The sequence below is a fragment of the Bemisia tabaci genome, chromosome 3 (assembly GCF_918797505.1).
Source record: "Bemisia tabaci chromosome 3, PGI_BMITA_v3".
Classification (NCBI taxonomy): domain Eukaryota; kingdom Metazoa; phylum Arthropoda; class Insecta; order Hemiptera; family Aleyrodidae; genus Bemisia; species Bemisia tabaci.
Window position 1 is genome coordinate 1452790 of NC_092795.1, and position 12618 is coordinate 1465407.

A 12618-nucleotide genomic window follows, 5' to 3' on the forward strand; every position below is an offset into this window, starting at 1 on the left:
TTCCTCTCGACTCAATGAGAATTCTCGTCCGGGAATTATTCATCGGAATCAGTGGCGTGGCATGTTTTGCGATTTATCGACTGATCTGCCATTTAAACCTATGAAAAAGGATCGAAAAAAGGACGTTCGCAACGAACACCTCAATGATCGATTCTTTATCATAGCCTCAAAGGGAGATATTTCGATAATCGACCATTCACGCTTCGTCACTGATTGAAAGTTTTATTGATCCAGTAGAATATTTTTCTCCGTGACGATAAGGGAGCTGATAACTTTCAAGGAATATTCAATTCATTGCTAAGCAATGTCTTTTAATTGCAATGTACCTCTACCCGTGGGACCCAAACCTGTTGCAGGTGGCAATTTTATAATCTTTCAAATGAAACGTTTTCTGCGGCTCAGTTTTTGAATGATGAGCTCCTTGCAAACTATGCTATAAAAACTTTTCCAAGATTCTAATTCTTTCTTCTTCTTATAATGCACTTTCACTGAAGACTTAAAATTGCGCAATGGTGGTAAAGCCTCCACCGTCCAATCGTCGGATATTTTTCGGCGAAATGGTTTGAATTTTACGAGATCCGACGTCATTTTATCCGAAAATCGCTCCGGTTAATAGACGTCTCAATGTTCTCAAAATTCCTCCGATGTTTTATATCCCGATAGACATTGCGCCTTCAGATAGTAAAATAGGCCAGAAGGCGTACGCTCGTGCACGAATAGTTATCTGTCTTGCGCCTTATCTTTCCTAAAGTCAGACTTAAAGGACACTAGATCTATTTTTTTCTTGTTCCTCATGTTGTCCTTTTCTCTCCTTTTCTTCCTCTCCCTTTTCGCCTTCCTTCTCTCCGATTTTGGGTTCTCCTATGCAGATAGGTGATTTGAATGTATTTCTATCAAACGGAACTATGTGCATTATGACGTGAGCCCTGTTATGCGCGTGTATGCTTATGGGCCTCAGGGCTTATGTCTAATGCACATAGTTCCGTTTGATAGAAATACGTCCATTTATGAGCCAGAGATAGTGGTTCCTAATTGCCGAGATGCACAAAAGTTTTAGTTTTTGAATTTAGTCATTTTTTATGAACAAAATAATATGAAAACATAAAAAGAGTCATGATTTCAGCGGATTCTGCAAGGTGGGCTAGCGCTGTGCGTCAAAAAAATCCGTTCGATGTGGCAACGAGGGCCGGGGACACTTACAAGCCTGAATGAAAATAATATTTGTTCCGAATCAGTGAACGGCAAAGGCGGTAACGAGGCCCTCCCGATCGGAAGGTATGGCAATGGGGATGATCGCAGGGGTAGCTATCCAAAAGCTACACATCCTCAGCTTCAAGTCAAGGGTGAGTCGCTAAAAATTCAAATTAAGTTTCCATCACCATGCAGTACATTTAACCAGGGGAAAGCTCTCTGCATCTGCTCGGCATGCTTCTCAATCGCTTTTTATGTAATTAGTCTGTCTTGCTTTAAAATTTAGTTGCTTCAACATAGATATTATACCCTTATAACCCCTTCTTGCCTCTTTTCAGAGTGGTCAAATGATTTTTTAAACATTTTTCTGAGCATGGTGATAATTAAAGTAAATACATGCATTATGATGCATTGAAATTATCTAAAAATCAAAGTTATTCACTATACCTAATTTGCAATTCATATACTTCTCAATTGGATCGCATTTAGCAAAAATGAACCAGGACGATTACAGAGTTTTCAAAATCGTGCAACATCTCCTTCTCTTTTAAATTACTGAACATAAGCACCGTATTAAAATTTACGCAATCATTTTCCTTTAAAATTAACAATTTTTTGGTGGTGGGAAGCCAAAGCTATATTTGCTATTCTGGGAGATTTTTTCGATAATTTATTATAAAGTGGTAACATTTTTACAACACTGTGATCGCGCTGGTTCTTTTCTGCTACATGCAATCAAATTGATTTATTTTGTCATCTTCCGCTGATATGATACATAAATTGAATAGTCTCTTGAAGTATACATTAAAAATTGCAGGAGGCACGCTAAATGCCAGACGTTAATTCCTAAATCCCTCTCCCCTTCTAAAATTTCACCCTTTGATGGACCAAACCCATGTTGATTGCAAACGATTTCTTTCAACGTCCTCATTGCGAAGAAACGTATCTTCATTTCACTAACTCATCTCACCTTGGACTTCAAGTGATACTGATACTCATCGTTTAACGAGTTGCAAGGCAATGTAATTAAAATGAAACGTATTGATTCGCGCAATTTTCCGGCTGAGCGAGTCATAGCAGTGGTTCAGTTCACGAGTTGAAAGCTTCCAATAAGCGACATATCACATCCCCTCCGTATTACCAGAACGCGGAACGACAAACTAGTCCCGCAGGACTGGCATGAAGGGAATGAAAGAGCGCAATATACACACGCAAACGTTTTAATTCGTCTGGATTTGCATGGGCATAACGCTGCCATGTTGTGCGAGAGTATTCTACAAGAAGGAGAAAAATAAAAAATAAAGATAACTGGAGGATTTGTTGAGCAAAAGAGATTCAGCCAACTGATGATAAGTTAGCCTCATATACCTAAAGTCGCACTAAAATCACATCAAGGATATTTAAAATCCATGTTGATACGCGACATTTGCGTAGTTTATTTATAAATCATTTTTAAATTTACCGCAAAAGAAAACCATTTTTTCTTAAGCTTTTTCTACGCGCACGAATAACTGGGGCTTTTAAACCGGCAGTTTTTGATTTCATGGCCGGATTTGCAGTCTGCACAATTGGACGTATTTATGCTAAAAGAAACTACGTTGCACGCAAACCCTATGCACATAGTTCCTTTTAGCATAAATACGTCCAATTTTCCGAGCGATCTGCGTGTTGCGATTGCATCGATTAACTACTAAGATCGCTGGACCGACGATTAGATATTCCTGATTTTCTAAGCGTGATTTTGCCAATAAAACGAGTACTCCCTTGGCTGTATCTTTAGTATGAACAGTAATCACGAGAGTCGTATATTTGAAAATGGGGAAAAATCGGGAGTCGGCGCACGATGGATCGAGTCAGTAGGAGAAGTCGGATAAAATTTGGAAACTTTACAAGCTTATAACTCCGTCTATACAAAAATTTGAGCCTATAGAAGTGGCTTAATTGGTTTCCCCGTGAAATTTCCTTCTGAAAGTACCCTTTATAATTTAAAATGTGACGAAATAAACATCAAAAGTTGCATTTTTAGTCAACGATTTCATATCCGACCTCTTCTGATGGCTCGTTCTGCTGTGCGGCGTCCTAAGTGGTGCGACACTATCTACAACAGGGAGTTTTTTCCTCCGAGAACTCAGCTTCCCGTTGATGAAGGGCAGGGAAAATTGTGAGATTGGCGATAAAACTGGCATGATTGCTAAGTAGGAAGGAGTCAGGAGGAATATCCGTGCAAAGATTTCCAACTGATGGGCGAATGATGACATTTGTCGAGTGGGCCGCGAACATAAGGATCAGAGGAGGAGCGGGGCCTGCAACCTGTTAGCGGGTCCCCTCGAGAGCCGAGCAGAAGCAGGGACAAGGGACGCCCTCCAACACCCTTGGCGCCGATTTATCACTTCCACCCGATTAAATTAACTCAACAATATTATTATGATTTTTCCATCAATTTGCCTCCTCATGCGCCTTATGTCTTCCTCTTCTGACCTCGTTCGCAGTTCTATTCTTGCACTCACAAGTTATCCCCAGGACCGGTCTTTTCGTCCTCACGCTGCAGTTTCCTAAAATTTTATGAAAATTTGAACACATTTTGCAATTTACTGATTTGGGTTCATTTTAGTGGCAACGTATGCGCTACTGATTTCCCAGTGTAGATTTGCGAGAATGTACACTGGAAAAAAAGTGAAGGTAATTTGACATTCTGGATGTGAGAAAAGTGTGCAAGAACTCAAAAAAACACTGAATTAACCGCTACAACAGTTACTTTAGCAATGTCAAGATGTAAAAATAGCTATGCTGAGGCAGGTAATGCAGCATTTCATGAGTTCTCGCACACTTTTTTTTCATCGAGAATGTTAAATCAACATCACTTTTTTTCTGTGTAGCTGATTAAATGAGCCAGAAACAGTGGTTCCATGTCGCAAAAGTCATTCCATTCGGTCCTGATAGATCGTAAGTTCGCCAAAACTTTTTTCGGAAGCTACAGATATAAGCTCAGTCAAACTGAGTCCACTCTTCGTCTCTCGTTTTCTTAAATTACAGCATTACAGAATTGTTATCACATACGAATGCAAAAATTACTGTCAGATTTCCTAAAGTTGGATGAAGGGTTATACAGAAATGGGAAGAGATAAAACTTTACGGAATTAGATTGCAAATTTTGACATCCAAAAGGTTATGCCATCCTGACATAATCTTCTGGATGTCAAACTTGTGTCTGGTGAACAGAGATTCTGATTTAGCTATATCCTTGCGGATAGTTTTATATCCTCGAAATTCACTATTATCTATTCATATAAAATTATAATTAATTGTAGGGGCAGTTTTATTGCTATAGACACAATTTTTACATTCATAATACTGTTTTATCATATTTTCCCTCCGTAGAAGCGTCACGGCATGTCATCGAGGGGCTAGTCTGTCCCCGTCTACAGAAAGCTACACATTTCCTCTAAAGCAAGGTGAGACCAAGTCCACCTCATCCCTCAAAATGGAGCATCATAATAATTAGTCACCGCACGCACGCCGAAAAATCCGCCCGGAAGAGACAAACTCGACGCGAGGATTACACAGGGGTGGAAGGATCCAAAGGCGTTAATGGAAGTGATTGTGGGGAAGGTGAGCAAAACGATGCGGCGGAATTAGAGGCACACAAACATCACGCTGAAAGACACGGGAGCCGCGCGAAGGGGGACCGGGGGGAGGGGGGGGTAGGTTGCGGGGGCGCTAAAACAGCTGTAAGATGAAAAGGCAAGATGGCTTGCATTGAGAGCTCCCTCGCTTTGCGGTCGGGTCTGTTTGCTTAATTGAAAAACAAAATGAGCTCGAATTAAGCTCCGAGTGGGCCGGGGCGGGGGCGGGGGTGGTGGGGAGGGTTCGATCCCGAAGCTGCGGTTGAGATGAAAGTTCGCCTGGCGTGATAAAGTTATAGTATGCGAGTAAGTACCCTGTGCCCCGTTTCCTGAGGATCCGGGATTCCGGGATCCGGTATCTTGGCCAATCGAAGAGGAGAACGCCGGGGACCTCCTCTTGTTCTCCGAAAAGATCAATACCTAGAAGCCACCCTCCTCCTTGCTAATCCGCTCACTTACCTTCTCCGCGTCATTTCTTCGCCCTCTGTTCTCAGCCCACGCCCCCCCCCCCCCCACCCTTCCTCCGCCCATACGCTTCGGGACTATTCAGGAACATACTCAAGCTTGTAATTGTCACAGGCAAATCAGGCAATTTATCGAATTCCTAAGGCAGTTTGTCAAATTTTGTATAGTTACGAAGTTTTTCATGTTTTTGACGCAGAATTCTCAGTTTTTCGATGTCCCGGGCAAAAACCTCGTCTAAAATGCGAATTTTTATGAAATTTCATATTTCTTCGGTCCTTGCAAACAAAATTAGAATTTAAAATTGTAAATATTTCGCATCCCATGTATACCTTCTTCAAAACGCAATTTTAAGCATTTTTTGGGATCGATCTCTTAAATATTTGAGTTTTAAAGCAACCTGCCTTCAATGGGCTTTCAACGGGAAAAAATCATCGATAAGGAATGTAAGCGGCTTAGGAGCAAGAGATTTGCCATGTTTGTTCATTGGTATCCAGCATATGGCTCTATTCTGCCGTGCTAAGGAGAAACGCCGTATGATCCTTCAGGCGTTGCCAAATTTCCTTTGAAAAAACACGAATTTCCTGGTAAACTCATGAATATTTTCCTTCCAATTTTTCAGATAATTTTGTTTGCAATTCCACTCAAAGGCCCTGAAAATTTCCAGGAAAAATATCCATACTTTCCTTGAAAATACACGTTATATCGGAAGAAATTTGGCAACTCTCGAATGTTCATACGGCGTTCTTCCTTAGCACGGCAGTATTGGGCTATCTTTCGAGAGAAAAAAAATTGCAAGACTCCCGATTCCGGGTGGCCGAACGTAATCGGCTCAATTTAGCACAACTCCAATTACAAAACTCTCAAATACGATTGGACCGCGTTTTATTACGATTGCATAATAAGTAATCATATCAGATAAGCTTGAATCTACTAAATTTATTCGTTCAGACTATAAATAAGTCGATGCAAGCAGTAGGTACACGATAACCAGTAATTAAGCGGCCTATTTGAAAAAAGGTGTAAGCACTGTAGGGATTCCACGGTACTTACGCTCATCTTCAAATAGACCGACCAATGTCAACCGTCACAACTACCGAAATACAGATGTTCCGCTCTTAACGAGAAAAATGGCTCGGCGACCATTAGGGAAAGAAGTTAATTTATACACGCGCGATTTGTAGCCAAAAATTCCGATGAGGTTAATAAGGCCGCCAAGCACAAAGCAGGGCTTGTGCTCCGTAGCGCGCTGCGTCTAAACCCCGACAATCAATGGCTTGACTGAGGAAGGGAATACTGCTACGCTAAGTAAAAACGTCGTTGAGCAGTTGAAAGTTGCCGAATTTCTTTCGATAAAAGATTGAAAAGTCCAGAGGGTTCTCCCCAGGGCGAACACTTAACTCACGAGGTAGTGGCGTAGCGACATATCGAGTGATCTGCCATTTAAATCTATGGAAAAGGATCGATAGGGAGGGTGTTCGCAACGGACGCCTTAATAATCGATTCTTTAACGTAGCTTTAAATGGAAAAATATCGATGATACATCATTCACGCCTCGCCACTGTCAGAGAGCTCATTAAAAAAACGAACAATTATTTTCTTGAAAAGTTTTCAGATGGTCGCGATAAAATTGCCCTCACAAGATCTTGCATTTATTCAAAGGGGGAAAATAGACTGGTTACCCAGAAAATTCGTACTTTATCGGAAAAATTGGCATCGTTTGAATGTTCTTACGGCGTCGTTTCGGAGCATGGCGGTATAATTGGACTATTTATGCCAAAAGAAACTAAGTGCATAGGATTTGGGTGCAACAAAATTCCTTTTAGCATAAATGCGTCCAATTATTTGGGTCTGAGCAGAAATGAGAGCAAGACAGTCGATTATCAGATTAAGCCGAAGATTCAGGCCCTCAGATCTGAAGTGCAACACCGGTCGAATTTTCGGTTGTGATTCCGGTAAAATAGGAATAAATGCAAAATATAACTGCAACAAACATTGATTTGGTTGTATTTCTGTCAAACGGAACTAGGTGCATTGAGACATGAGCCCTGAGACCCATAAGAATATATGCATAACAGGGCTCAAGTCATAATGCACATAGTTCCGTTTGATAGAAATACGTCCAATTTGAATTCCGCAACGGGCGTTGGTCTAAGGAAAAAGGAAATTAGAGTGCGATAAAAGCATTTCTCGATGCATTCTGCAACGGAAAGAATGCGGAAAGAATAACGGAAGAATGAAAGAGGACCATTAGACATGAATTTAAGTTAATTTAAGTTAGTCAATAAGTGGGCCATAAGAGCCTGAGCGTTGCGTTATTTTTAATGTGACAATAAAATGCACAGCCCCGATTATTGCTATCGGAACGTTGAGACCGGGAGACCTCAGCCTCTGTTTGGCGGAACTATATTTTGGAGCTTTTTTCATGGCCAAAATGTTTTAACACTACTCAGAGGAACTCGTATTTCAATCTGAGTTTATATTTGACACTGAGGGATCTTTCTTTCCGTATGATCAGATCAAGTGATTCTTTGAAGAATGAAAGAGGAACTTATCAATTAAATTTGTAGGTGCATTGAATTCTTGGCACGAATGCATTCCGGGATGCAAGATGCAACGCAGAGATAACCATACAATTTTAGGGACGCGTCGAAAACAAATACGCCCTGGTAAACTTTGAAAAGGGAGCAATAATGGAGGATGGAACATGGGGAGGACTATGTAAGAACATGGAGAAATTATAGATATTGGTCAGGCCGGAGAGCGGAAACGGACATGGCACCCAGTGGAGCACTCTGTTGGGAGACTTGTGCACTATTTCATTTCCGGTCACGCTCCGCTAAGTCCAGCCTCGGTCCCCTACCCCCTCCCCCGTCCTGTCATTCCTTCACCGTTCCGTATATTTTCCCGCTTTTGGTCAACGTTGATAGCGCTTTAACATCCACTTGCACTTTCACGATGGAAAATTGACGAGATCTATAAAACTTAAAATAATCAAAGTCCAATAAAAATTGACTGCTTTAGTATTCGAGAAGAACGCGCACTTCCAAAAATTTCAAAAATTCCATTTCTCCAACGGATAGATGCAAACTATACGAGTATTTTGGTGTTTGGTTTTGTTTTACTTTTACTTCTCTTTTTCAAAAGGAGACAGTACATGATCTGAAAAAATTATCCCTAGAAATATCCTGAAAATATTTTGACAACATTCAGACAAGGTTCGAACACTCTTCAGACAAGAACATGTAAGCATCGTGAAAATATTTTGAAAGTATCCTTAAAATTCTGTGGGCATCATCTAAAACAAATGTTTAAAATATTAAAGTCCTTTTAGGGATACTTAATTTACAATGCAATTTGTAACAGATCGCAATCTTGCTCTGAGTCAGTTTCCCCTATTCCTTTTCCATCGGAAAATGCAAATTTTCTTGATAAGGGTATTGTTCAGGAAATCAACTTTTTACCGTCTTTCGGTAAAACGAACTTTGCTCTACAACGCACTTACGAGAAACAAAAATATCAACGACCCTTAATCATCACCTTTACACCCCTTTTTCAGTTTATTCGATGCCATTAGTTGAAATTAGTTCACTCTGGATTCTAAGCAGTCAATGTCTCCCCTTGAGACCAAAGGGACTAAATTTCATAACCGCTTAAGTATCCGACATATGTCGAACTGATGTAATCGAATTTCTTGATTAAAAATCAGCGCATACGGGAAAAGTAATGGAAACATCGATGACCCTAAACGCATTCGTTTTCACCCCTTTGCGTCGATTCAGTTTCCGTTTTTGTTCGAAAAAATGAACAAAAAACCAAACCCGAGGGGAATATCGAAAGGGTGAAGTTCGGCAGCAAATCGCCCACATCTCACTGATTTGTGGAGATGGAGAGGGGTGTTTTTACAATTGTTGGTCAATAGTGTCGTTTTGATTCTTTTTCACAATACTCCTCACTAAAAGCTATCTGACCTCCTAAATTTTCAGTTTTCGTCGTAATTCGTTCTATTCCGTTCTACTGGGCCGATTTCCATTATTTTTGCGACCATTGACAATTGATAGTCCCTCCACGAACCTGCTCTATTCAGATTTTGGGAATATAAAGCAGGAGTATTTCACGAGATGAAGTTGTGAAGTATCACATTTAAACCGTGTAAAGGTTTTTTTGTCACAGTTCGTTCTCAAGATCAACCGGGAACAATTTTCATGATTTTTGCGGCTATAAAGAAGAGATAGTCCGTCGATGAGCTCGCTCTGTTTAGATTAACGTGCAGGAGTCCGCGAAGCACCATCTAAGGGTTGGGCCGCGTAGCGGGCAAGAGGCGTACCCCTAATATATTTATGCGGACGCTCAGCAGAAACTAGGTTGGAAGGTATGCAAAAAAGTCTGAAAAATAAAGGACTTACCTATTTATTGATGAAACACTTGGTACATTATCCTGAGAGCAGATGCCTTCAGCTAGCAACCTATCACGAATCTCCCAGGCAAACATGGTCGGATTCTCTCGTTTATAATTGGCTATTGCATCAACGACCGGCGCTGTTGCTACTTTCGGCTTACTCCCGCCTATCACACCCGCTTTAAAGCTTCCTGTTTCATAATACCTGCAACATATGAATAGAGAACATCAAAAATCTTATCTATCAACTGGACATATTTGATTGAACGGAAAGTAAAGTTCGCTTCATATCGAAAACAAAAGTTTTTAGAGTCAAAAATCCGAAATCTTCCATCAGAGAGACCAAACTTCGGTTCCTATGACTAAAGACTTCGGCTGTCTGAACCCGAGTTCAGTATCTGTGAGGAATCCAAGTTCTTTTCTCAAGGTACTTAAATTGTAAGCAACCGTCTTCAATCCAGCAAACGAAAAAATGATAAATATACTCTTTGATAAAAAATTGAAGATTCTTTTACATTAAGTCGTTTCGGCGTTACCAAAAATTTTGATTATGACGTCATCGCCACTCACATGTTGAAGTCCACTCCCTAAGCAGTTTTAAAATACTTGAAGTTGTCGATTCAACATCCTGGGTGTTGAGAAATTGCCCAGCAAGTCTTGGCAGTTGATCTCACATCCTCGTACGCTAACTTGAGTTCGTAGGCAGTCACCCCAGAATTTCTAGGTCATATAATTTTCAGGGCCGGATTAAGGGGTTGGCCACATGGGCCGCGGCCCATGGCGGCAAATCTAGAGGGTGGCAAATTTTGCAATGTTTTTAAATGTAGGTATACAAAAATATCGGATTTAGAAAAAAAATTACAAACGAGAAAATTTGACAAAATCTCTCATTTCCTGAGAGTTATAATTTTAATTTTTCGTTTTCAGTGATACAAAGACGCACCTTAATTAGTGAGTTAGAAGAAACCAAACACGAATTTGGCCTGGAACGGCGCGGCGCAGAGAGCAATGATGACGAGGACTTGAGATGAAAAGGAGAAGCCATCGGCGCGGCGGTCGGCATGTAACACATATTAGCGCCTACAAGACTGCAAGAATACTTCACGCATTGCATCAAACACAGTGCGGTCATTGCGGTCAGCGTGGAACGGTTAAGGCATACAAGAATGCATGAATACTTCACGCATTGCGCTATAAACACAGTGCGGTCAGCGTGAAACGCATGGTGCCTACAAGACTGCGTGAATACTTCACGCATTGCGCCAAACACGGTGCGGTCTGCGCGGCGCGGCGGCGGAAGTTAAAATCATTAAACCACATTCATGTTTGCTCTTTCATAATTTTTTCATTCATTTCTTATGAATGGAAGGCCTTGTCCGCACAGAGATAGGTTTACAAAACTTAACTTTTGCTAGTAGTGTTGACAGGGCTTTCGCAAAAAATGTGTCCAACACGAGTAAACGCGTCTTATGCACCCTCTCCCCGCTGGCACGTTCACTTGATGGTTTTTATTGATGTTTCAAAACGAATGAGAAGGGGCGGCAAAATACAGGCGGCCCATGGGCGGCAAGTAGGTAAATTCGGCCCTGATAATTTTAAGGAAAATTTGTTAACAATTAACCAGGATGCAATCAACATATCTATTTCTAACCAGGGATCTGTAACATTGTTTTTTAGCTTTTGTTTCTTTAGATTTTTTAATTTTTTCTTTTTCGACAGTTGATAATGACCGGAGACCGGTCGAAACGTCCCGTGTCTTGTAAATCATTGTGTTTTTCAGCCTCGTCCCCGCCTTTTCCTGTCCTATTTTATAGCTATGTTTTCGGGCTGCCATAGTGCACATTTATCTTTATCTTTTTTCATATATATTCGATCACTGGGAAAATCCAATACCAAATTCCACCTTCAACATTCTTTTCCCTACTTCATCTTTATCAATTTTTGATGACAATTAAATTTTTTCTTTTCTTCCTCTTCTTCTGTCTGTGAGGGTGTGTGTTTTTTATCCCCTCCTTCTTGTTCCTCCGATGATGATCTCCTCAAGTCCTTAGTCCTAAGTTTAGTCTCAAAGTCCTAAAGTCCCAAGTTAAAAGTCCTAAGTCATGTTAAATGAATTTTGATCAATTACTGGTTTTTGATTCTACATCTGAATGGCTGTGGATACTGAGGATGGAGAATATTTTGCCACTATGGTTCTAACGACGACAGTATATGCGGTAGCGTAATTAGCGCGGACTCGGATAATTGCGGGTACCTAGACGAGCGGATAGTTTTGAAAAATGGTAGGAGCGGTGCATGCTCGCGGCTTTGTTCGTTGCCCGAGCTCGGCGGGAGAAATATGACGGGCGACCGGGGACCGTATTCGGACATATCCCTGCTAAAAGGAACTAAGTTACACACGAATCCTATGCACATAAGTCCTTTTATCGTAAATACCTCCATTTGGGAAAGTTGCGGGCGGACCCTGGAGCGCTTTGTGCGAAAGACAGAACTACCCTGCTTCGCAGGAAGACGTAAGTGCGCGAGGAAGCGTATGGAGATAGGCGGTTCTTGGGGCTCCGGGTCGGGGGTGGGGGGGTTGCGGGGGCGGCGGGGGTGACTTGACGCGGGTCCGCGATCCGATGACCAGCGAGCGCCACCGCAGCGACCACAATGGCCATTGTGTTTTATTATTTCATGAGTCACATAATTCAGGAAGCTCATTCATATCTTCTCTCCACATACGTGGCCTCCGTGAGCCAACTTCTTTTTCATCTTTTGTGTCGTCGCGAATCCCCCGCGGGGGTGCCATTCCCCCCCCCCCCCCCCGGCCGAGGGGACCATACCCGCGGATTATCGCCGGATTCGACATCCTCGGGCTCCCCGCCCATCCCTCGCCTTTTGCCGCCTTTTGTTTTTATTCTCCGGGCGTCCGTTTCTTTGCCACCGCTAATGACCATCGTG

At 41.6% G+C, this 12618-nt stretch overlaps 1 protein-coding gene across 1 annotated transcript in view; it reads right to left on the reverse strand.

The window, feature by feature from the left end:
* Positions 1–12618, reverse strand: part of LOC109038573 (uncharacterized) — a 178815-nt gene that overhangs the window by 13900 nt on the left and 152297 nt on the right. Inside the window, exon 6 of the mRNA XM_072297549.1 lies at positions 9683–9880. Within this exon, the coding sequence (XP_072153650.1) occupies positions 9683–9880 (198 nt within the window). The remainder of the gene's footprint in view (positions 1–9682; positions 9881–12618) is intronic.